This window comes from Callionymus lyra, chromosome 12 (assembly GCF_982586985.1).
Source record: "Callionymus lyra chromosome 12, fCalLyr1.hap1.1, whole genome shotgun sequence".
NCBI lineage: Eukaryota > Metazoa > Chordata > Actinopteri > Syngnathiformes > Callionymidae > Callionymus > Callionymus lyra.
In genome coordinates, this window is record NC_141829.1 from 149323 (window position 1) to 176364 (window position 27042).

General features: G+C 40.0%; 2 protein-coding genes across 2 annotated transcripts; one reads left to right on the forward strand and one right to left on the reverse strand.

The window, feature by feature from the left end:
• Window positions 1-10060: 10060 nt before the first annotated feature.
• On the reverse strand, window positions 10061-14127 carry gtf2e1 (general transcription factor IIE, polypeptide 1, alpha). Its single transcript, XM_087804692.1, has 6 exons — window positions 13978-14127; window positions 13058-13348; window positions 12823-12980; window positions 11206-11401; window positions 10869-11098; window positions 10061-10803 (listed from the first exon to the last, which is right to left on the reverse strand). Exons 2-6 carry the CDS (start codon window positions 13345-13347, stop codon window positions 10367-10369), a joined length of 1311 nt encoding a protein of 436 aa, XP_087660818.1. The 5' UTR covers window position 13348; window positions 13978-14127; the 3' UTR covers window positions 10061-10366.
• A 123-nt stretch (window positions 14128-14250) lies between these two features.
• Window positions 14251-26728, forward strand: rabl3 (RAB, member of RAS oncogene family-like 3). The gene is made up of 8 exons (XM_087804597.1): window positions 14251-14323; window positions 14919-15010; window positions 18022-18151; window positions 18219-18333; window positions 18411-18564; window positions 18786-18857; window positions 25459-25497; window positions 25567-26728. Exons 1-8 carry the CDS (start codon window positions 14278-14280, stop codon window positions 25621-25623), a joined length of 705 nt encoding a protein of 234 aa, XP_087660723.1. The 5' UTR covers window positions 14251-14277; the 3' UTR covers window positions 25624-26728.
• The last annotated feature ends 314 nt before the right edge of the window (window positions 26729-27042 follow it).

Sequence of the window (27042 nt, forward strand, 5' to 3'; positions counted from 1 at the left end):
TATCAACAGAGATCTATCAACAGAGAGATTTATCAACAGAGATCTATCAACAGAGAGATTTATCAACAGAGAGATCTATCAACAGAGAGATTTATCAACAGAGAGATCTATCAGCAGAGAGATCTATCAACAGAGAGATCTATCAACAGAGATCTATCAACAGAGAGATCTATCAGCAGAGAGATCTATCAACAGAGAGATGTATCAACAGAGAGATCTATCAACAGAGAGATCTATCAACAGAGATCTATCAACAGAGATCTATCAACAGAGAGATCTATCAACAGAGAGATCTATCAACAGAGAGATCTATCGACAGAGAGATCTATCGACAGAGAGATTTATCGACAGAGAGATCTATCAACAGAGAGATCTATCAACAGAGAGATCTATCAGCAGAGAGATCTATCAACAGAGAGATCTATCAACAGAGAGATCTATCAACAGAGAGATCTATCAACAGAGAGATCTATCGACAGAGAGATCTATCGACAGAGAGATGTATCAACAGAGAGATCTATCAACAGAGAGATCTATCAACAGAGAGATCTATCAGCAGAGAGATCTATCAACAGAGAGATCTATCAACAGAGAGATCTATCGACAGAGAGATCTATCAACAGAGAGATCTATCAACAGAGAGATCTATCAACAGAGAGATCTATCAACAGAGAGATCTATCAACAGAGAGATCTATCGACAGAGAGATCTATCGACAGAGAGATCTATCAACAGAGAGATCTATCGACAGAGAGATCTATCAACAGAGAGATCTATCAACAGAGACGTCTTTGAATGCCAGAACGCAAAGATCTCACAAAATGGTGGATCTTTATAGTAGAATATTCAGGTTAACGCCTCTAGTCAAATGTACATGTAGGATTGATCAGTAACTGTAAACACTTGATTCTAAGATGGCCGTCTGACGTGGTCGTCGTGGAAACTTAATCTTTCTGTGTGTGTGAGGCTTTGTGACCTGAGTTACAGTCAGTGAATGCAATGCAAGAAAATGATTATTTAATATGAATTAAATATGAAAGATTATAAGTTAATCAAGTGACTCTTTGAAATGTGTGTTAAATCTAGATGATTGATTGCAGTAAAGTTGTCATTTCCTTACACATGGCAACATTTATTTACCTTTACCTCATATTTTTGCTATTATAAACTCAGCTTAGACTGATGCAATGCATCATGGGACATGTGGTTGAAGGAGCATCTCAAACTAAAGAAGAGTTCAAGGTCTCGTGACTTCCAGACGTGATATTAAGAACAAACTGATTCATGTATAATATATAAGAGTGTGTAGATATGTATCACGATACAAGGATACCATATATAGTGATAGTGTAGTAACAAGTATATATGTGTAGTATTGTCCAGTACTTGACTCTGGTGTTGTGATAGTGTAGTAACAAGTATATACAGTATGTGTAGTATTGTCCAGTACTTGACTCTGGTGTTGTGATAGTGTAGTTACAAGTATATACAGTATGTGTAGTATTGTCCAGTACTTGACTCTGGTGTTGTGATAGTGTAGTTACAAGTATATACAGTATGTGTAGTATTGTCCAGTACTTGACTCTGGTGTTGTGATAGTGTAGTAACAAGTATATATGTGTAGTATTGTCCAGTACTTGACTCTGGTGTTGTGATAGTGTAGTAACAAGTATATATGTGTAGTATTGTCCAGTACTTGACTCTGGTGTTGTGATAGTGTAGTAACAAGTATATATGTGTAGTAATGTCCAGTACTTGACTCTGGTGTTGTGATAGTGTAGTAACAAGTATATATGTGTAGTATTGTCCAGTACTTGACTCTGGTGTTGTGATAGTGTAGTAACAAGTATATATGTGTAGTATTGTCAAGTACTTGACTCTGGTGTTGTGATAGTGTAGTAACAAGTATATATGTGTAGTAATGTCCAGTACTTGACTCGGGTGTTGTGATAGTGTAGTAACAAGTATATATGTGTAGTATTGTCCAGTACTTGACTCTGGTGTTGTGATAGTGTAGTAACAAGTATATATGTGTAGTATTGTCTAGTACTTGACTCTGGTGTTGTGATAGTGTAGTAACAAGTATATATGTGTAGTATTGTCCAGTACTTGACTCTGGTGTTGTGATAGTGTAGTAACAAGTATATATGTGTAGTATTGTCCAGTACTTGACTCTGGTGTTGTGATAGTGTAGTAACAAGTATATATGTATAGTATTGTCCAGTACTTGACTCTGGTGTTGTGATAGTGTAGTAACAAGTATATATGTGTAGTATTGTCCAGTACTTGACTCTGGTGTTGTGATAGTGTAGTAACAAGTATATATGTATAGTATTGTCCAGTACTTGACTCTGGTGTTGTGATAGTGTAGTAACAAGTATATATGTGTAGTATTGTCCAGTACTTGACTCTGGTGTTGTGATAGTGTAGTAACAAGTATATATGTGTAGTATTGTCCAGTACTTGACTCTGGTGTTGTGATAGTGTAGTAACAAGTATATATGTGTAGTATTGTCCAGTACTTGACTCTGGTGTTGTGATAGTGTAGTAACAAGTATATATGTGTAGTATTGTCCAGTACTTGACTCTGGTGTTGTGATAGTGTAGTAACAAGTATATATGTGTAGTATTGCCAGTACTTGACTCTGGTGTTGTGATAGTGTAGTAACAAGTATATATGTGTAGTATTGTCCAGTACTTGACTCTGGTGTTGTGATAGTGTAGTAACAAGTATATATGTGTAGTATTGTCCAGTACTTGACTCTGGTGTTGTGATAGTGTAGTAACAAGTATATATGTGTAGTATTGCCAGTACTTGACTCTGGTGTTGTGATAGTGTAGTAACAAGTATACAGTATATGTGTAGTATTGTAAAACATTTCAAAGACCATTGATTGAATTCGACTGACGTCCTTCAGTTATTAAGTTAATATAAAAGTAACTTTGACAACATCTTGCGACTGAGATGGTTTTAAAAAATATATTGAATTGTTGTGATATTTCGTGGGATGTTAGTCTACGTCCTCTAGATCTATGTTATCCATTGAGGATAAATATTTATTTATAGCTTCATAAACATCATCTTTGACGTAAGAGTCAAATGTTATATTTTAATGATCAATTTATTTAAAATTCTATATTCAAAATATTTTACCATATTTAATGATCTGAGACTTTAAATTGGTTGAAAATATACATTCGTTTTAAACAATCAATAGATATAGAAAAATGAATAAACGAATATAAAAATGATGATCAAACGTGGATTTAAAGATCGTGATATTAAAGGATCACAAGGAAGACTTTTAGAATTGATGGTAAAGTTTAGCGAGGATTTCAGTTTGTCTCGAGACTGAAGAAGTTTTGTTGACATCATGACGTCAGTGTTGAGTTATGACCCGCCTTATGTTGCTTCTGATTGGTTCATATGTCGTCAGGCCTTCTGTGATTGGCTGGATTGACGCAGAACGGGAACAATGTTTATTATGATTAAAATATAAATATTGAGTATTAAATATAAACGTGAGAAAGACAAAGAATATTTTATTTAAGTCCAAAATGTATTTGTAAAATATTCTATTGTATTTTTCTTAGTCTTTTTTATACGATTGAGATTAAAACAGTTTCTTGATTTTATCTGTAGATAAAGTTCACGTCTGTCCGTCACACAAACGTTACTTTGTTTGAAACCTTTAGTTTCAAAAGCGTCTGAAAGATGTCGTAGTTTGATGTTCATTAGTTTGTGTTTCTGATCAGAGAAACTAAATAAAACCTTAAACTTTGATGGTTGAAAACATCATTCATTCATTGACAACTTTATCCCCGGGTCGGGGTCGCGGGGTCTGGAGCCCAGAGTCATAGGACACCCTGGACAGGATGCCAATCAGGGCACATGAAGACAGACAATCATTCACACACACACTCATGGACAATTTACCAACGTTCTCAATTAACCTCTCTATGTTTTTGGACTGTGGGAGGAAACTGGAGTACCTGGAGTAAACCCATGAAACATGGGGAGACCATACAAACTCCACACAGAAAGGTTGCCTTGGCCTGGAATTTAACCAGCAACCTAAGGCGACTGGCTAACCACTGCGCCACCGTGCCTGTTAAAAATTGACAGAGATACAGCAACGGGCGCTCGTCCATTGCATGTATCAACGCAGGTGATGGATAAACATTGAGAGGTGAGGCACTGCCTCCCCTGACCGCACGTCCCTGGATGTTTCGTTAAAACACAACTCAAATCCATCCGTCCTGATGAAAACACCATCCATGACGTCTCCATGATGATGTTTGGTTCCTGGAGCTTCTCCTGCTGCGTCGTCCTTGAGTCCGTCTCTCACGGCAGATCAATGGCTCAGTGCGGCTCCAGCTTTTAATTGAGGTTTCCTGAAGAGTTGCACTGATTTAATGAGTCTCGCTGCTGACCTTCTGAGTCTCTGAGCGACAGGTGTCCATCCTCCCTCTTGAAGGGTGCAGGCGACCATGACATTCAAGCTGCATCTCAAATGTACTACAACAGTAACAGAAGAGAAGTTTATGACGATCCCTCAGAACCTGTCAATCATCTCATCAAATCAATCAATATAAGTCATCACTCCGTTTATGATCAGACTCTTCAAGATCTAAGACACGTCAGTGATGGACGGAGAGAAGATGAATCTTGAAGTTGGTGAAGAATCATCTCAGATAGAACGACGGATGTACCTCGTGTCGTGATGAGGGATGTACCTCGTGTCGTGATGAGGGATGTATCTCGTGTCGTGATGACGGATGTACCTCGTGTCGTGATGACGGATGTACCTCGTGTCGTGATGACGGATGTATCTCGTGTCGTGATGACGGATGTATCTCGTGTCGTGATGACGGATGTACCTCGTGTCGTGATGACGGATGTATCTCGTGTCGTGATGACGGATGTACCTCGTGTCGTGATGACTGATGTATCTCGTGTCGTGATGACGGATGTACCTCGTGTCGTGATGACGGATGTATCTCGTGTCGTGATGACGGATGTACCTCGTGTCGTGATGACGGATGTATCTCGTGTCGTGATGACGGATGTATCTCGTGTCGTGATGACGGATGTACCTCGTGTCGTGATGACGGATGTATCTCGTGTCGTGATGACGGATGTACCTCGTGTCGTGATGACGGATGTATCTCGTGTCGTGATGACGGATGTATCTCGTGTCGTGATGACGGATGTATCTCGTGTCGTGATGACGGATGTACCTCGTGTCGTGATGACGGATGTATCTCGTGTCGTGATGACGGATGTACCTCGTGTCGTGATGACGGATGTATCTCGTGTCGTGATGACGGATGTACCTCGTGTCGTGATGACGGATGTACCTCGTGTCGTGATGACGGATGTACCTCGTGTCGTGATGACGGATGTATCGTGTCGTGATGACGGATGTATCTCGTGTCGTGATGACGGATGTACCTGGTGTCGTGATGACGGATGTATCTCGTGTAGTGATGACGGATGTATCTCGTGTCGTGATGACGGATGTACCTCGTGTCGTGATGACGGATGGATCTCGTGTCGTGATGACGGATGTACCTCGTGTCGTGATGACGGATGTACCTCGTGTCGTGATGACGGATGTATCTCGTGTCGTGATGACGGATGTACCTCGTGTCGTGATGACGGATGTACCTCGTGTCGTGATGACGGATGTATCTCGTGTCGTGATGACGGATGTACCTCGTGTCGTGATGACGGATGTACCTCGTGTCGTGATGACGGATGTACCTCGTGTCGTGATGACGGATGTACCTCGTGTCGTGATGACGGATGTATCTCGTGTCGTGATGACGGATGGATCTCGTGTCGTGATGACGGATGTACCTCGTGTCGTGATGACGGATGTACCTCGTGTCGTGATGACGGATGGATCTCGTGTCGTGATGACGGATGTATCTCGTGTCGTGATGACGGATGGATCTCGTGTCGTGATGAAGGATGGATCTCGTGTCGTGATGACGGATGTATCTCGTGTCGTGATGACGGATGTACCTCGTGTCGTGATGACGGATGTACCTCGTGTCGTGATGACGGATGTACCTCGTGTCGTGATGACGGATGGATCTCGTGTCGTGATGACGGATGGATCTCGTGTCGTGATGACGGATGGATCTCGTGTCGTGATGACGGATGTACCTCGTGTCGTGATGACGGATGTACCTCGTGTCGTGATGACGGATGTATCTCGTGTCTTGATGACGGATGGATCTCGTGTCATGATGACGGATGGATCTCGTGTCGTGATGACGGATGGATCTCGTGTCGTGATGACGGATGGATCTCGTGTCGTGATGACGGATGTACCTCGTGTCGTGATGACGGATGTACCTCGTGTCGTGATGACGGATGTATCTCGTGTCGTGATGACGGATGTACCTCGTGTCTTGATGACGGATTGGATCTCGTGTCTTGATGACGGACGTATCTCGTGTCTTGATGACGGACGGATCTCGTGTCTTGATGACGGACGGATCTCGTGTCGTGATGACGGACGCATCTCGTGTCGTGATGACGGACGTATCTCGTGTCGTGATGGAGGACGTATCTCGTGTCTTGATGGCGGACGTATCTCGTGTCGTGATGACGGACGGATCTCGTGTCTTGATGGCGGACGCATCTCGTGTCGTGATGACGGACGTATCTCGTGTCGTGATGGAGGACGTATCTCGTGTCGTGATGACGGACGGATCTCGTGTCGTGATGACGGACGCATCTCGTGTCGTGATGACGGACGTATCTCGTGTCGTGATGGAGGACGTATCTCGTGTCGTGATGACGGACGTATCTCGTGTCGTGATGACGGACGGATCTCGTGTCTTGATGGCGGACGTATCTCGTGTCGTGATGACGGACGTATCTCGTGTCGTGATGGCGGACGTATCTCGTGTCTTGATGGCGGACGTATCTCGTGTCTTGATGGCGGACGTATCTCGTGTCGTGATGGCGGACGTATCTCGTGTCGTGATGACGGACGTATCTCGTGTCGTGATGACGGACGTATCTCGTGTCGTGATGGCGGACGGATCTCGTGTCTTGATGGCGGACGTATCTCGTGTCGTGATGGCGGACGTATCTCGTGTCGTGATGACGGACGGATCTCGTGTCTTGATGACGGATGTATCTCGTGTCGTGATGACGGACGTATCTCGTTTCGTGATGGCGGACGTATCTCGTGTCGTGATGACGGATGTATCTCGTGTCTTGATGGCGGACGTATCTCGTGTCGTGATGACGGATGGTTCTCGTGTCTTGATGACGGACGTATCTCGTGTCGTGATGGCGGACGGATCTCGTGTCTTGATGACGGATGTATCTCGTGTCGTGATGACGGACGTATCTCGTTTCGTGATGGCGGACGTATCTCGTGTCGTGATGACGGATGGTTCTCGTGTCTTGATGGCGGACGTATCTCGTGTCGTGATGACAGATGTATCTCGTGTCGTGATGGCGGACGTATCTCGTGTCGTGATGACGGATGGTTCTCGTGTCTTGATGGCGGACGTATCTCGTGTCGTGATGACAGATGTATCTCGTGTCTTGATGGCGGACGTATCTCGTGTCGTGATGACGGATGGTTCTCGTGTCTTGATGGCGGACGTATCTCGTGTCGTGATGACAGATGTATCTCGTGTCGTGATGGCGGACGTATCTCGTGTCGTGATGACGGATGGATCTCGTGTCTTGATGGCGGACGTATCTCGTGTCGTGATGGCGGACGTATCTCGTGTCGTGATGACGGACGTATCTCTTGTCGTGATGACGGATGGATCTCGTGTCTTGATTACGGATGTATCTCGTGTCGTGATGATGGACGTATCTCGTGTCGTGATGACGGATGGATCTCGTGTCTTGATGGCGGACGTATCTCGTGTCTTGATGACGGACGTATCTCGTGTCGTGATGACGGACGTATCTCGTGTCGTGATGACAGATGGATCTCGTGTCTTGATGACGGACGTATCTCGTGTCGTGATGACGGACGTATCTCGTGTCGTGATGACGGATGGATCTCGTGTCTTGATGACGGACGTATCTCGTGTCGTGATGACGGACGTATCTCGTGTCGTGATGACGGACGGATCTCGTGTCTTGATGACGGACGTATCTCGTGTCGTGATGACGGACGTATCTCGTGTCGTGATGACGGACGGATCTCGTGTCTTGATGACGGACGTATCTCGTGTCGTGATGACGGACGTATCTCGTGTCGTGATGACAGATGGATCTCGTGTCTTGATGACGGACGTATCTCGTGTCGTGATGACGGACGTATCTCGTGTCGTGATGACGGATGGATCTCGTGTCTTGATGACGGACGTATCTCGTGTCGTGATGACGGACGTATCTCGTGTCGTGATGACGGACGTATCTCGTGTCGTGATGACGGATGGATCTTGTGTCGTGATGACGGACGTATCTCGTGTCTTGATGACGGATGGATCTCGTGTCTTGATGACGGACGTATCTCGTGTCTTGATGACGGACGTATCTCGTGTCTTGATGACGGACGTATCTCGTGTCGTGATGACGGACGTATCTCGTGTCGTGATGACGGACGTATCTCGTGTCGTGATGACGGATGGATCTCGTGTCGTGATGACGGACGTATCTCGTGTCGTGATGACGGATGGATCTCGTGTCGTGATGGCGGACGTAATGAAGGAATTATAGTAAATAAGATGTTTCAGTGTGTTTAAGATAAATATAAGGAATATGATCATTATTATTATATTATGTTCAAATAAACATGATCAGGGGTTAGAGATCAGAAGACAACAATATAGAAGTATAAAGTATGTGTTTCATGTTCAAGTGTAACGAGAAGAAACATCGATGTCAGTTCAGAGAAAAAAGGTTCAATTAGAAAATAGACAGCGAGTCTCAAATGAACAGTAAATGTAGTTTCAATGTAATATACGATTAATTAATGTCATTGTATTCAAGTTAAATAGAGAAAAATCACAAAAAAAAAATTCCTACAGAGAAGAAAGTTCAGTAATAACTTTATAATAATAATGTATGAAAAGATGTGATTTTAAACTTGTTTGATCAATATTTAAAAACCATTACAACAATTGAGTGGATCGTCTTTTCTCTTCTACCGTTTTCTCTCATGTAGAATCTTTTTCTTGAGTCTGATGAACAAACTGTGAATAACTAATGAAGTCAAAACATCTTTCTTGACAATAATTCAACCTCGACCTCAAAGTTGTCAAAGCATCCTTGGACTGAGAAGAGATCGTTTCATCATTTCAATGCTTTTAGCTCTTTGACAGATGATGAAGATGAAGATGATGAAGGTGATGATGATGATGAAGATTAAAATGATGATGGTGAAGAGTAAGATGATGATGACGATGATGATGATGACGATGGTGATAAAGATTAAGATGATGGTGATGAAGATGACGATAATGAAGATGATAATGAAGATGGTGATGAAGTCGATAATGAAGATGATGAAGGTGATGATGATGATGAAGATTAAAATGATGATGGTGAAGAGTAAGATGACGATGATGGTGATGAAGATGATGGTGATGAAGATGACGATAATGAAGATGATGATGAAGCTGATGATGAAGATGAAGTCGATAATGAAGATGAAGTCGATAATGAAGGTGATGAAGATGATGACGATGGTGATGAAGATGATGACGATGGTGATGAAGATGATGACGATGGTGATGATGATGATGAAGATGATAAAGTTGATGATAAAGATGATGACGATGAAGATGATTTCCGTTTGGATCCTTTAAAGAAGAATTTATCAAAGAAGAAACTTGCAGCTCTTGACTTTAAGGCGTCATTTTAACCAGCGACGGTTTCTCTGGTACAATAATAATCTAAACAATAATCTAAACAATAAACTAAACAATAATCTAAATAATAATCTAAACAATAAACTAAACAATAATCTAAATAATAATCTAAACAATAATCTAAATAATAATCTAAACAATAAACTAAACAAAATGATTGTGTTTAAATCAAAGCTACTTTAAGGATCAGAGAATTGTGTTGGATTTAAATATGACGAGAAACATAGAAACGAGTATGTGCCATTGTTTACATCTGCTGCACCACAGCGCCCCCTGACGCTCATGAAGGGAACTCGTAGTAATGGCTCTTGTGACATTTTGACTCACGTTGATGTTTGATTGACAGGTTGTCGTCCAACATTTCTTCCACGACACCTTCAGAGGTTATTTTTTTTATTTTTGGACAAACGTGATGCAAAGAGCGATGTTTGCTCCGAAAAACATTTGTGTTCCATGTGACTCTGGTCATGTGACTCTGGTCATGTGACTCTGGTCATGTGACTCAGAAATACTCCTGGAAGAGCGTCTGTCCCATCTCAATGTAGGCCTCGGTCTCCTGCGAACTCATCTGCTTGACCAGCTCCGGCCTCTGACTCACTTCTCTGTAGCTGAACTGTCGACCTCCGACCATCACCATGGGTTCGTCGCCCACTTCCTCGAACTCGTCATCGTCGTCGTCGTCCTCCGGCTTCGACCGAGCGTCGGCAGCAGGGGGCGCCAGAGCGTCGTCGTCAGACTCGCTGGTGTCGCTGTCGGAGTCGCTGGCATTAGCGGTGGCGGGTGCGATTCCCCGGGCGGCGCTCGCTGCGCCTGCAGCGCCCCCTGCTGGTGCAGTACTTCTCTTCTCATGGATGAGCAGCGCACGCATCACCTCCTCGTTCTCATCCACCGGAACACTTCCCTGAGCGCCGCCCGGAGCCGCCGCCGCCGCATCTCCATCTACCAACACCAACACACACACACCATCAGCGCCACGTCCAGCGACACATTGAGCAACAACTCACGGGTCTTGTGTTCCGAGTCGCTGAAGGCCCCGGGCACCGTGCTCTGGGTCAACCACACCGGTCGCTCCTTGGTCTCTTTGCCCTCGTGAGCTCGTTTGTGCTGCTCGTCCTGCTCGTCCATGTTGATGACAACATTCTGCGTGTACAGGTCGGCGTACGAGCCTTTGTTGGACCAGACCTCGCGATGTGGGCCGGCAGCGTTGGCTGCAGACGCCGCCGCACGATCGCGGCTGAAACGTTGGATCGAGAGTCAAATATGTGGAACAATGAACCGATGGAACGTCGCAGGAACATCGACACAAAACGACTACAGTTCAAACGACCGATCAAGACCAACCTTTGCTTCAGAGCCGGGATCTCGCTGGGCTCCGGCTCCAGCAGGTCATGTGACAGGTTGACGTCCTCGGTTTCGCTCAGCAGCGCGTAGATGGGTTCGATCTGCTCGTTGAATCGAGCCACAGGAGTCCTCGCCTCAGGACACACCGAGTCGTCCTCCTCCACCTCCGTCTGACAGAAGGTGCAGCGGAACTTACCTGCAGGTTCAAAGCACACTGAACACAAGAACCTTCATCTACGGACGTCACGCTCATCCAGGTCGACCACCTTCAACATATCATTGACTCATAAAACTTCATTCACAGATTTTAAACACATCAAATGTTATCGACTCATTTTCTAATGTATCATTTTGAGTTGAAAGTGAAATCATGTCAAAAAGCTGGTTAATGAACAATCAGAACCTTCTTCGTCCTGAACAAACATGGAGGAAAACGAACTGAGCTTCTATCAATATTTTGATGTTAATGGGAACGAGATTAGCTTCGAGCTTCTCTCGCTGTTTTACCTTCACATGCATGTATGTGAACTATGATGAAATGATAAAATGTCAACCAAACTGTATGTATGAAAACAAACCATTCATTCATTCATTCATCCTTCCTTCTTGACTAAAGGCTAAGATTTGGCATCGTGCAAATTAGTGTGCGGCTCATTTACTGCAGTGTTTTATTGTTGTTGGTGATTTTATCTTTCATCAATAGTAGCTACACCTGCCGATTCAAGAATGTACTCAAATAATATTCACAATTTTAAATGAACATTTTCATTCAAAATCCAGATTTTGTTCACGATTTATTGATGTGAATCGACTCAATAGATACTTTCATATGATGAATGTTTATTAGAAGAATTATATTCAAACACAAGAGTTTATTTCAACAAAATGCTCAAGTAATAAACTATGTAAACAAAGGTTTATTTCTTGACATCATCCTCCTGCTTCTCCAGATCAATATAAGACTCATCAGAACCCACGAGGAGATGGTTGGTTCTGGAGTCAATATTCAATATGGACTGTTCATCATGTAAACACTTCTCAGTGAAACAGAAATGATTTGACGTGAAACAAACGACAAAAGAAAGACTCACAGGAGGATGATGTCACTAAAGTCTCACCTGCTGACACATGTCTATATTCATTGTTTTAATAGTATTTTTCAAATAAACATTCTTTCTACATGATGTTAATCTATTGAGTGGATTTAATCACCATCATGAACTTGAATTCAAATGTTAATCTGCAATAAGTGTTGCTTGGATCAACACAAACTCGACACAGTTCAGGTTCAGGTGTAGTTTCGAACTAAAATATGGATGATGCGAGAAAACTTCAAAAACGTGTGTTTTACACACAGACTCGTTTGCTCTTCATTGTGTTCGACGACTTGAACGAAGCTGCTTGTGTTTATGTTACAGTTGCAACGATTGTTTGCAGGCGTGTTTGAAAGGTTGATACATGTGAGCAGACGGTAGTAGATCATCATGAGAAATCATTATAAAATCCTATTGAATGAAAGAAATGTTTTCATTGAATCATGACTTCATGTTGATACAGTTCATGTCGAGGAAGATGTTTTTCTGACTCAAGCACCGACCGTTCTTCAGGACGATTTACCTGTGACGAGGTCGAACAGTTGGTTGGCCTCGAGGTCAGTGAAGGTGGAGAAGCAACAGGGGCATCTGAAGGAGGCGCGGTTGGTGGAGTCTCGCTCGTCCGTCTCGATTCGCCTCCGCATGTGATCCAACTTGTACTTCACTACGTTGACCAGAACCCTGTAGGTTGAGACGCGTGAAAACACAAGATTTCATTGTTTTTTCATTTGGAAAATCTTATGTAACGGACAAAGAACCTGTAGTTGATGAAGTAATAGTTGTGTCTCGTAGTTTTGCCGTCAGGAGCCGTTTCCACTCGCATGCGACACTTGACGAACTTGTCCGCCTTCAGCGTGTTGAGGACCGAGCGCAGCTGCTTGCGGTCGAACTTCAGCAGCTCCAACATGTCTTCTTCTCTGACGCAGGGGTTTCGAATGAGGACGTCCAAGGCCAGCGCGTGCTCGATGCCGTAGAAGCCTCGGACCACCTGCTTGGCCAGTCGCTTCAGAGCCGCCGGGACCTCGGTGAGCAGCTCTGGCTCGATCATTCTGGACATGAAACACGAGACGATACATCAACAACAATTTACAAGAAAAACACTTCAAAAGATTCTTGACTTTACACATAAACTACTTAAGATTGTGTTTATGTTGAAGCTTTAGTAGTTATTCATAAACAGATAGTAAGTTGAACTATGACTAATTATTTGATTTAAATCATTCATTTTCTTCTGCTTTGTCCCTTACTGGGGTCGCGGGGAGACTATCCCAGTATCACAGGGCGAGAGGCAGGGGACACCCTGGACAGTCTGTCGCAGGACACACAAAGACAGACAACCATTCACACACGCACTCATACCTACAGACCATTTTACCAAAGTTCTCAATCAACCTCTGTATGTTTTAGACTGTGGGAGGAAACCGGAGTAAACCAAAGCTACACAAGGAGAACAAACTCCACAATCAAGGTTTAGTATTTCGTAATAAACAGAACAATGTATCCAACAAAGTTTACGGAGAAAGAAACTGACTTTAACATGTATACTTATTTGTGTTCGTGAGGTTTATTCATCGGTGACGTCATTGTTTGTATATACTTGTGTTTAAATGATATTTTATTATCGATAACAATGACAACTATTGAAGTTTTCAGACGTGAAGTTAGCGTGTTAGCTTACCTTAGCTTGTGTAGCGGATATGAGTACAGAGTGTTTCAGAGCTTTGAGGATATTCTTATCTAGAGCTTTAAGAGGAATGTGTAGAAATTCTAGAGAAAGGAACAAAAAGGAAGAAGATATTTTCAAGTCGTTAGCATCAATGTTCAGACAACGACCCGGAAGCACTCCTTATACTTCCTTTCTTTGTGACCAATGATCCTTCGATGTTCGGTGACGACGTTTCATGAACGAATCAGATCAAAGGATACAGAGAAATGGGCGGGGTTTGTTTATGACAGCTTCCGGAACAACAAACCTACGATGGCTTCTCTGGACAGAGTTAAGGTGTTAGTTTTAGGAGATTCAGGTAAGATACGTCTTTAATACAGAGTTAAAGTGTTAGTTTTAGGAGATTCAGGTAAGATACGTCTTTAATACAGAGTTAAAGTGTTAGTTTTAGGAGATTCAGGTAAGATACGTCTTTAATACAGAGTTAAAGTGTTAGTTTTAGGAGATTCAGGTAAGATACGTCTTTAATACAGAGTTAAAGTGTTAGTTTTAAGAGATTCAGGTAAGATACGTCTTTAATACAGAGTTAAAGTGTTAGTTTTAGGAGATTCAGGTAAGATACGTCTTTAATACAGAGTTAAAGTGTTAGTTTTAGGAGATTCAGGTAAGATACGTCTTTAATACAGAGTTAAAGTGTTAGTTTTAAGAGATTCAGGTAAGATACGTCTTTAATACAGAGTTAAAGTGTTAGTTTTAAGAGATTCAGGTAAGATACGTCTTTAATAAAGAGTTAAAGTGTTAGTTTTAAGAGATTCAGGTAAGATACGTCTTTAATACAGAGTTAAAGTGTTAGTTTTAAGAGATTCAGGTAAGATATGTCTTTAATACAGAGTTAAAGTGTTAGTTTTAGGATACTAAGGTAAGATACGTCTTAAAGTTAATGTGTTCTACAGGAGTGGGGAAATCTTCTTTGGTCCACCTGCTGTGTCAGAACCAGGTGTTGGGAAATCCATCATGGACAGTTGGTTGTTCTGTTGATGTTCGGGTAAGAAGATTCGATGTTCGCTGTAAAACTTCCTTGTGTACTGATAATATAGTTCACTGTGTACTGATAATATAGTTCACTGTGTACTGATAATACAGTTCACTGTGTACTGATAATATAGTTAACTGTGTACTGATAATATAGTTCACTGAGTACTGATAATATAGTTCACTGTGTACTGATAATACAGTTCACTGTGTACTGATAATATAGTTCACTGTGTACTGATAATATAGTTCACTGTGTACTTATAATACAGTTCACTGTGTACTGATAATATAGTTCACTGTGTACTGATAATATAGTTCACTGTGTACTGATAATATAGTTCACTGTGTACTGATAATATAGTTCACTGTGTACTGATAATACAGTTCACTGTGTACTGATAATATAGTTCACTGTGTACTGATAATATAGTTCACTGAGTACTGATAATATAGTTCACTGTGTACTGATAATACAGTTCACTGTGTACTGATAATATAGTTCACTGTGTACTGATAATACAGTTCACTGTTTACTGATAATATAGTTCACTGTGTACTGATAATACAGTTCACTGTGTACTGATAATATAGTTCACTGTGTACTGGTAATATAGTTCACTGTGTACTGATAATACAGTTCACAGTGTACTGATAATATAGTTCACTGTGTACTGGTAATATAGTTCACTGTGTACTGATAATACAGTTCACAGTGTACTGATAATATACTTCACTGTGTACTGATAATATAGTTCACTGTGTACTGATAACACAGTTCACTGTGTACTGATAATATAGTTCAGTGTGTACTGATAATATAGTTCACTGTGTACTGATAATATAGTTCACTGTGTACTGATAATATAGTTCACTGTGTACTGATAATACAGTTCACTGTGTACTGATAATATAGTTCACTGTGTACTGATAATATAGTTCACTGTGTACTGATAGTATAGTTCACTGTGTACTGATAATATAGTTCACTGTGTACTGATAATACAGTTCACTGTGTACTGATAATACAGTTCACTGTGTACTGATAATATAGTTCACTGTTTACTGATAATATAGTTCACTGTGTACTGATAATACAGTTCACTGTATACTGATAATATAGTTCACTGTGTACTGATAATATAGTTCACTGTGTACTGATAATATAGTTCACTGTGTACTGATAGTATAGTTCACTGTGTACTGATAATATAGTTCACTGTGTACTGATAATACAGTTCACTGTTTACTGATAATATAGTTCACTGTTTACTGATAGTATAGTTCACTGTGTACTGATAATATACTTCACTGTGTACTGATAATATAGTTCACTGTGTACTGATAACACAGTTCACTGTGTACTGATAATATAGTTCACTTTGTACTGATAATATAGTTCACTGTGTACTGATAATACAGTTCACTGTGTACTGGTAATATAGTTCACTGTGTACTGATAATATAGTTCACTGTGTACTGATAATATAGTTCACTGTGTACTGATAATATAGTTCACTGTGTACTGATAATACAGTTCACTGTGTACTGATAATATAGTTCACTGTGTACTGGTAATATAGTTCACTGTGTACTGATAATACAGTTCACAGTGTACTGATAATATAGTTCACTGTGTACTGGTAATATAGTTCACTGTGTACTGATAATACAGTTCACAGTGTACTGATAATATACTTCACTGTGTACTGATAATATAGTTCACTGTGTACTGATAACACAGTTCACTGTGTACTGATAATATAGTTCAGTGTGTACTGATAATATAGTTCACTGTGTACTGATAATATAGTTCACTGTGTACTGATAATATAGTTCACTGTGTACTGATAATACAGTTCACTGTGTACTGATAATATAGTTCACTGTGTACTGATAATATAGTTCACTGTGTACTGATAGTATAGTTCACTGTGTACTGATAATATAGTTCACTGTGTACTGATAATACAGTTCAATGTGTACTGATAATACAGTTCACTGTGTACTGATAATATAGTTCACTGTGTACTGATAATATAGTTCACTGTGTACTGATAATACAGTTCACTGTTTACTGATAATATAGTTCACTGTGTACTGATAATACAGTTCACTGTGTACCAATAATATAGTTCACTGTGTAATGATAATATAGTTCACTGTGTACTGATAATATAGTTCACTGTGTACTGATAATACAGTTCACTGTTTACTGATAATATAGTTCACTGTGTACTGATAATACAGTTCACTGTGTACTGATAATATAGTTCACTTTGTACTGATAATATAGTTCACTGTGTACTGATAATATAGTTCACTGTGTACTGATAATATAGTTCACTGTGTACTGATAATACAGTTCCCTGTGTACTGATAATATAGTTCACTGTGTACTGATAATATAGTTCACTGTGTACTGGTAATATAGTTCACTGTGTACTGATAATACAGTTCACTGTGTACTGATAATATACTTCACTGTGTACTGATAATATACTTCACTGTGTACTGATAATATAGTTCACTGTGTACTGATAATATAGTTCACTGTGTACTGATAATATAGTTCACTGTGTACTGATAATATACTTCACTGTGTACTGATAATATAGTTTACTGTGTACTGATAATATAGTTCACTGTGTACTGATAATATAGTTCACTGTGTACTGATAATACAGTTCACTGTGTACTGATAATATACTTCACTGTGTACTGATAATACAGTTCACTGTGTACTGATAATATAGTTCACTGTGTACTGATAATACAGTTCACTGTGTACTGATAATATACTTCACTGTGTACTGATAATACAGTTCACTGTGTACTGATAATATAGTTCACTGTGTACTGATAATACAGTTCACTGTGTACTGATAATATACTTCACTGTGTACTGATAATACAGTTCACTGTGTACTGATAATATAGTTCACTGTGTACTGATAATATACTTCACTGTGTACTGATAATATAGTTCACTGTGTACTGATAATATAATATAATACGCTCCAGGTCCAGGACTACAAGGAAGGAACCCCGGAGGAGAAGACGTATTACATTGAACTGTGGGACGTCGGGGGGTCGGTCGGGGGGTCCAGCAGCGTCAAAAGCACCAGAGCTGTTTTTTATAATTCTGTAAATGGTAAAGTTCAATTTTTCTCATTTTCTAATTGTTACCTTTAATCTGTGAACCATGTCTTTATTTTCAGGGATTATTTTGGTGCATGATTTGACGAATAAGAAGTCGTCTCAGAATCTCTACCGATGGTCACTTGAGGCTCTGAACAAAGACTCGTCGCCCACGGGTGTCATTGTGTCAAACGGGTCGGTTCTGTTCTGAGAGCGAGGAGTCATTGTTGCAGAACATCTGAGTAACTGTGGCTTCTGTGTGGAACCCTCAGCAGTGACTATGACAGAGAACAGTTTGCTGAGAACCCGGTTCCTTTGCTTCTGATCGGCACCAAGTTCGACCAGATCCCAGAGACCAAGCGCACGGAAGTGTTGACTCGGACCAGCTTCTTGTCTGAAGACTTCAACGCTGAAGAAATAAACCTGGTAGGTTTTCTTCTCTCAGCTCAACATCCACGTGTTTCATCTGCTCCTTTGAAGGTTCTCATGAAGTAGATTTAAGGCGCTGGAGAAGAAACTCTAGTGACACCTGGTGGTCATGCCTGCTACATGACCATCATGTCATGTTGAAGTTACCAAGTTGAAGTGTTTTGTTAATTGAATGTGTTTTTTTAAATCTTAATGTTATTGTTGGTATTTCTTCGCAGGACTCCACGAATCCAAGATACCTGGCAGCAGGAACATCAAACGCAGTGAAGCTCAGCAGGTTCTTCGACAAGGTACACAAGTAGAGACTTGACAAGAGCTTGTTGGATTATATTATTAATATAATATAAATTGAAAATCACGTTTGAGTGACAAGTCTCCTGGCAGAAGCAATGCATGTTTGGACCTGTAGGAGGCGGTGTTGCATCTACGCTAAAACAATGTTAAGACGTAAAAGAAGGAGTTGAGTTGTGATGTGAGACTCTATTGTTACAAGTTAAAGAAGGAAGGTTGAGTTGTGATGTGAGACTCTATTGTTACATGTTAAAGAAGGAAGGTAAGGTTGAGTGAGTTGTGATGTGAGACTCTATTGTTACATGTTAAAGAAGGAAGGTAAGGTTGAGTGAGTTGTGATGTGAGACTCTATTGTTACATGTTAAAGAAGGAAGGTTGAGTGAGTTGTGATGTGAGACTCTATTGTTACAAGTTAAAGAAGGAAGGTTGAGTGAGTTGTGATGTGAGACTCTATTGTTACATGTTAAAGAAGGAAGGTTGAGTGAGTTGTGAAGTGAGACTCTATTGTTACATGTTAAAGAACGAAGGTTGAGTGAGTTGTGATGTGAGACTCTATTGTTACAAGTTAAAGAAGGAAGGTTGAGTGAGTTGTGATGTGAGACTCTATTGTTACAAGTTAAAGAAGGAAGGTTGAGTGAGTTGTGATGTGAGACTCTATTGTTACATGTTAAAGAAGGAAGGTTGAGTGAGTTGTGAAGTGAGACTCTATTGTTACATGTTAAAGAAGGAAGGTTGAGTGAGTTGTGATGTGAGACTCTATTGTTACATGTTAAAGAACGAAGGTTGAGTGAGTTGTGATGTGAGACTCTATTGTTACATGTTAAAGAACGAAGGTTGAGTGAGTTGTGATGTGAGACTCTATTGTTACATGTTAAAGAAGGAAGGTTGAGTGAGACTCTATTGTTACATGTTAAAGAAGGAAGGTTGAGTGAGTTGTGATGTGAGACTCTATTGTTACATGTTAAAGAACGAAGGTTGAGTGAGTTGTGATGTGAGACTCTATTGTTACATGTTAAAGAAGGAAGGTTCAGTGAGTTGTGATGTGAGACTCTATTGTTACATGTTAAAGAAGGAAGGTTGAGTGAGTTGTGATGTGAGACTCTATTGTTACATGTTAAAGAAGGAAGGTTGAGTGAGACTCTATTGTTACATGTTAAAGAAGGAAGGTTGAGTGAGTTGTGAAGTGAGACTCTATTGTTACAAGTTAAAGAAGGAAGGTTCAGTGAGTTGTGATGTGAGACTCTATTGTTACATGTTAAAGAAGGAAGGTTGAGTGAGTTGTGATGTGAGACTCTATTGTTACATGTTAAAGAAGGAAGGTTGAGTGAGTTGTGATGTGAGACTCTATTGTTACATGTTAAAGAAGGAAGGTTGAGTGAGTTGTGAAGTGAGACTCTATTGTTACATGTTAAAGAAGGAAGGTTGAGTGAGTTGTGATGTGAGACTCTATTGTTACATGCTAAAGAAGGGAGGTTGAGTGAGTTGTGATGTGAGACTCTATTGTTACATGTTAAAGAAGGAAGGTTGAGTGAGTTGTGAAGTGAGACTCTATTGTTACATGTTAAAGAAGGAAGGTTGAGTGAGTTGTGATGTGAGACTCTATTGTTACATGTTAAAGAAGGAAGGTTGAGTGAGTTGTGAAGTGAGACTCTATTGTTACATGTTAAAGAAGGAAGGTTGAGTGAGTTGTGATGTGAGACTCTATTGTTACATGTTAAAGAAGGAAGGTTGAGTGAGTTGTGAAGTGAGACTCTATTGTTACATGTTAAAGAAGGAAGGTTGAGTGAGTTGTGATGTGAGACTCTATTGTTACATGTTAAAGAAGGAAGGTTGAGTGAGTTGTGATGTGAGACTCTATTGTTACATGTTAAAGAAGGAAGGTTGAGTGAGTTGTGAAGTGAGACTCTATTGTTACATGTTAAAGAAGGAAGGTTGAGTGAGTTGTGATGTGAGACTCTATTGTTACATGTTAAAGAAGGAAGGTTGAGTGAGTTGTGATGTGAGACTCTATTGTTACATGTTAAAGAAGGAAGGTTGAGTGAGTTGTGAAGTGAGACTCTATTGTTACATGTTAAAGAACGAAGGTTGAGTGAGTTGTGATGTGAGACTCTATTGTTACAAGTTAAAGAAGGAAGGTTGAGTGAGTTGTGATGTGAGACTCTATTGTTACAAGTTAAAGAAGGAAGGTTGAGTGAGTTGTGATGTGAGACTCTATTGTTACATGTTAAAGAAGGAAGGTTGAGTGAGTTGTGAAGTGAGACTCTATTGTTACATGTTAAAGAAGGAAGGTTGAGTGAGTTGTGATGTGAGACTCTATTGTTACATGTTAAAGAAGGACGGTTGAGTGAGTTGTGATGTGAGACTCTATTGTTACATGTTAAAGAAGGAAGGTTGAGTGAGTTGTGAAGTGAGACTCTATTGTTACATGTTAAAGAAGGAAGGTTGAGTGAGTTGTGATGTGAGACTCTATTGTTACATGTTAAAGAAGGAAGGTTGAGTGAGTTGTGATGTGAGACTCTATTGTTACATGTTAAAGAAGGAAGGTTGAGTGAGTTGTGAAGTGAGACTCTATTGTTACATGTTAAAGAAGGAAGGTTGAGTGAGTTGTGATGTGAGACTCTATTGTTACATGTTAAAGAAGGAAGGTTGAGTGAGTTGTGAAGTGAGACTCTATTGTTACATGTTAAAGAAGGAAGGTTGAGTGAGTTGTGATGTGAGACTCTATTGTTACATGTTAAAGAAGGAAGGTTGAGTGAGTTGTGATGTGAGACTCTATTGTTACATGTTAAAGAAGGAAGGTTGAGTGAGTTGTGAAGTGAGACTCTATTGTTACATGTTAAAGAAGGAAGGTTGAGTGAGTTGTGAAGTGAGACTCTATTGTTACATGTTAAAGAAGGAAGGTTGAGTGAGTTGTGATGTGAGACTCTATTGTTACATGTTAAAGAAGGAAGGTTGAGTGAGTTGTGATGTGAGACTCTATTGTTACAAGTTAAAGAAGGAAGGTTGAGTGAGTTGTGATGTGAGACTCTATTGTTACATGTTAAAGAACGAAGGTTGAGTGAGTTGTGATGTGAGACTCTATTGTTACAAGTTAAAGAAGGAAGGTTGAGTGAGTTGTGATGTGAGACTCTATTGTTACATGTTAAAGAAGGAAGGTTGAGTCAGTTGTGATGTGAGACTCTATTGTTACATGTTAAAGAAGGAAGGTTGAGTGAGTTGTGATGTGAGACTCTATTGTTACATGTTAAAGAAGGAAGGTTGAGTGAGTTGTGATGTGAGACTCTATTGTTACATGTTAAAGAAGGAAGGTTGAGTGAGTTGTGATGTGAGACTCTATTGTTACATGTTAAAGAAGGAAGGTTGAGTGAGTTGTGATGTGAGACTCTATTGTTACATGTTAAAGAAGGAAGGTTGAGTGAGTTGTGATGTGAGACTCTATTGTTACTTCAACAGTCCAATGCATGTTTGTTCAACGATTTGTTGTTGAACGTGAAATGTTTTGAAATTTCACTGGATATTCAGTAAATTACGGAACATATTAGAAAAAAAACATATTTGAAGGGAAACTAATGTGAAAACTTAACTCTGGTGTCAATAATAATAATAATAATAATTTATACGACACTGTAGTGAATGTTCTTCAAGACGCAGTAACTTCTCATCATGACAATGTTTTACACTTTATTACTTTATAAAGTTGCTCTGAAATCTGGACGAACGAGAGGTTACGAGAGTCCATTATGACGTAATAATGGCTTCACTCCTCCAGCTGTGGTGTGGTCATGATCAACAAGATTTCATCTCCAGAACAACAGTGTTTTCAGTGGGCGGAGCTTAAGATCATTTTCTAATGTCAATATTTCAATGAAAAGACAGTTTTGTACAAACACACACAATAGAGTCACACATTACAACAACACACACTGATGACACAATAGAGTCACACATCACAACAACACACACTGATGACACAATAGAGTCACACATCACAACAACACACACTGATGACACAATAGAGTCACACATCACAACAACACACACTGATGACACAATAGAGTCACACATCACAACAACACACACTGATGATACAATAGAGTAACACATCACAACAACACACACTGATGATACAATAGAGTCACGCATCACAACACACACACCCTGATGATACAATAGAGTCACACATCACAACAACACACACTGATGATACAATAGAGTCACACATCACAACAACACGCACACACTGATGATACAATAGAGTCACACATCACAACAACACACACTGATGATACAATAGAGTCACACATCACAACAACACACACACACTGATGATACAATAGAGTCACACATCACAACAACACACACACACTGATGATACAATAGAGTAACACATCACAACAACACACACACACACACACTGATGATACAATAGAGTCCCACATCACAACAACACACACACACTGATGATACAATAGAGTCACATATCACAACAACACACACACACTGATGATACAATAGAGTCCCACATCACAACAACACACACACTGATTATAAAATAGAGTCACACATCACAACAACACACACACTGATGATACAATAGAGTCACACATCACAACAACACACACACACACTGATGATACAAAAGAGTAACACATCACAACAACACACACACACACTGATGATACAATAGAGTCACACATCACAACAACACACACACACTGATGATACAATAGAGTAACACATCACAACAACACACACACACTGATGATACAATAGAGTAACACATCACAACAACACACACACACACTGATGATACAATAGAGTCACACATCACAACAACACACACACACTGATGATACAATAGAGTCACACATCACAACAACACACACACACTGATGATACAATAGAGTAACACATCACAACAACACACACACTGATGATACAATAGAGTAACACATCACAACAACACACACACACTGATGATACAATAGAGTAACACATCACAACAACACACACACACTGATGATACAATAGAGTCACACATCACAATAACACACACACACTGATGATACAATAGAGTAACACATCACAACAACACACACACACACTGATGATACAATAGAGTCACACATCACAACAACACACACACTGATGATACAATAGAGTAACACATCACAACAACACACACACTGATGACACAATAGAGTCACACATCACAACAACACACACACACTGATGATACAATAGTGTAACACATCACAACAACACATACACACTGATGATACAATAGAGTCACACATCACAACAACACACACTGATGACACAATAGAGTCACACATCACAACAACACACCCACACTGATGATACAATAGAGTAACACATCACAACAACACACACACACTGATGATACAATAGAGTCACACATCCCAACAACACACACACACTGATGATACAATAGAGTCACACATCACAACAACACACACACTGATGATACAATAGAGTCACACATCACAACAACACACACACTGATGATACAATAGAGTAACACATCACAACAACACACACACACTGATGATACAATAGAGTCACACATCACAACAACACACACACTGATGATACAATAGAGTCACACATCACAACAACACACACACTGATGATGCAATAGAGTAACACATCACAACAACACACACACACTGATGATACAATAGAGTAACACATCACAACAACACACACACACTGATGATACAATAGAGTAACACATCACAACAACACACACACACTGATGATACAATAGAGTAACACATCACAACAACACACACACACTGATGATACAATAGAGTAACACATCACAACAACACACACACACTGATGATACAATAGAGTAACACATCACAACAACACACACACACTGATGATACAATAGAGTCACACATCACAACAACACACACACACTGATGATACAATAGAGTCACACATCACAACAACACACACACACTGATGATACAATAGAGTAACACATCACAACAACACACACACACACTGATGGTACAATAGAGTAACACATCACAACAACACACACACACACTGATGATACAATAGAGTAACACATCACAACAACACACACACACACTGATGATACAATAGAGTCACACATCACAACAACACACACACACACACTGATGATACAAAAGAGTAACACATCACAACAACACACACACTGATGATACAATAGAGTCACACATCACAACAACACACACACACTGATGATACAATAGAGTCACACATCACAACAACACACACACACACACTGATGATACAAAAGAGTAACACATCACAACAACACACACACACTGATGATACAATAGAGTCACACATCACAACAACACACACACACTGATGATACAATATAGTAACACATCACAACAACACACACACACACTGATGATACAATAGAGTCACACATCACAACAACACACACACACTGATGATACAAAAGAGTAACACATCACAACAACACACACACACACTGATGATACAATAGAGTCACACACAGTACAACTTTAATAACTTCATAATAATAATAATAATAACTTGTTCTAACAGGTCATCGAGAAAAGATATTTCACACGAGATCCAAACCAGGTGAGTCAACACTGATCAGTCAACGTTAATGTGATGAAAGAAATCAAGTAATAACTTCTTCTCTTCTAGATGACGGGCTTCACCGACAGAAAGAGGTTCAACTTTAAAAGCCTTCACTATGATTGACAGACAACATGGTCACGGATCGTCTTGTTTCTTCTTCAAACCATTCTTTTCTTGCTGCTGAGCTCTGGGATTAAACCACGTGTTTGCATGACGTGATGATGATGATGATGATGAAGATGATGATGATGATGATGATGATGATGAAGATGATGATGAAGATGAAGATGAAGATGAAGATGATGATGATGATGATGTTGGTGACGACGTGAAGATGATGATGATGAAGATGATGATGAAGATGATGATGATGATGATGATGTTGGTGACGATGTGAAGATGATGATGATGAAGATGAAGATGAAGATGAAGATGAAGATGAAGATGATGATGATGATGATGAAGATGAAGATGTTGATGATGAAGATGAAGATGATGTTGGTGACGACGTGAAGATGATGATGATGAAGATGATGATGAAGATGATGATGATGATGATGATGTTGGTGACGACGTGAAGATGATGATGATGATGATGATGATGATGTTGGTGACGACGTGAAGATGATGATGATGATGATGATGAAGATGATGATGATGATGAAGATGATGATGATGATGATGTTGGTGACGACGTGAAGATGATGATGATGATGATGTTGGTGACGACGTGAAGATGATGATGATGTTGATGATGATGATGATGATGATGATGAAGATGATGTTGATGATGATGATGATGATGAAGTTGATGTTGATGAAGATGAAGATGATGATGATGATGATGTTGATGTTGATGTTGATGATGAAGATGAAGATGATGATGTTGATGATGATGATGATGATGTTGATGATGTTGATGATGAAGATGAAGATGATGATGTTAATGATGATGATGATGTTAATGATGATGAAGATGAAGATGATGATGTTAATGATGATGAAGATGATGATGAAGATGATGATGTTAATGATGATGAAGATGATGATGTTGATGATGTTAATGATGATGATGATGATGATGAAGATGAAGATGATGATGTTAATGATGATGAAGATGATGATGATGATGATGTCACTTGTAAAACCTAGAGTCAGACGAGCTTCAGAGTCTGAAGATCAATGTTGAGCTTCTGTTGATGAATAAATCCAAACCTCTCGTACCTGATGCTGCTCCTCATGATCCTGATGCTTGACGTGTTCGTCGTCTTTCACACTTACCTCTCTGGTCTCCCTCACGACCTCTGACCTCGGTAACATTTCCAAATATCTTCCTTCAGTTTGGAAGTTGAGTTGAAGTCATGGAACAACAACTTTAATCATCGTCTTTCATCTCGTGAGAAAAACACGTCAGACATTTGGAACTTAGAGAACCTTGAGTAACAAATCAATATTTTGGATTTGAAAGTATTGATCACTTCAAGTCTCTGCTGGGTTTTCTTCACTCGGCGAGGATCTGACAGAAGAACAAGTGAGAAGCAG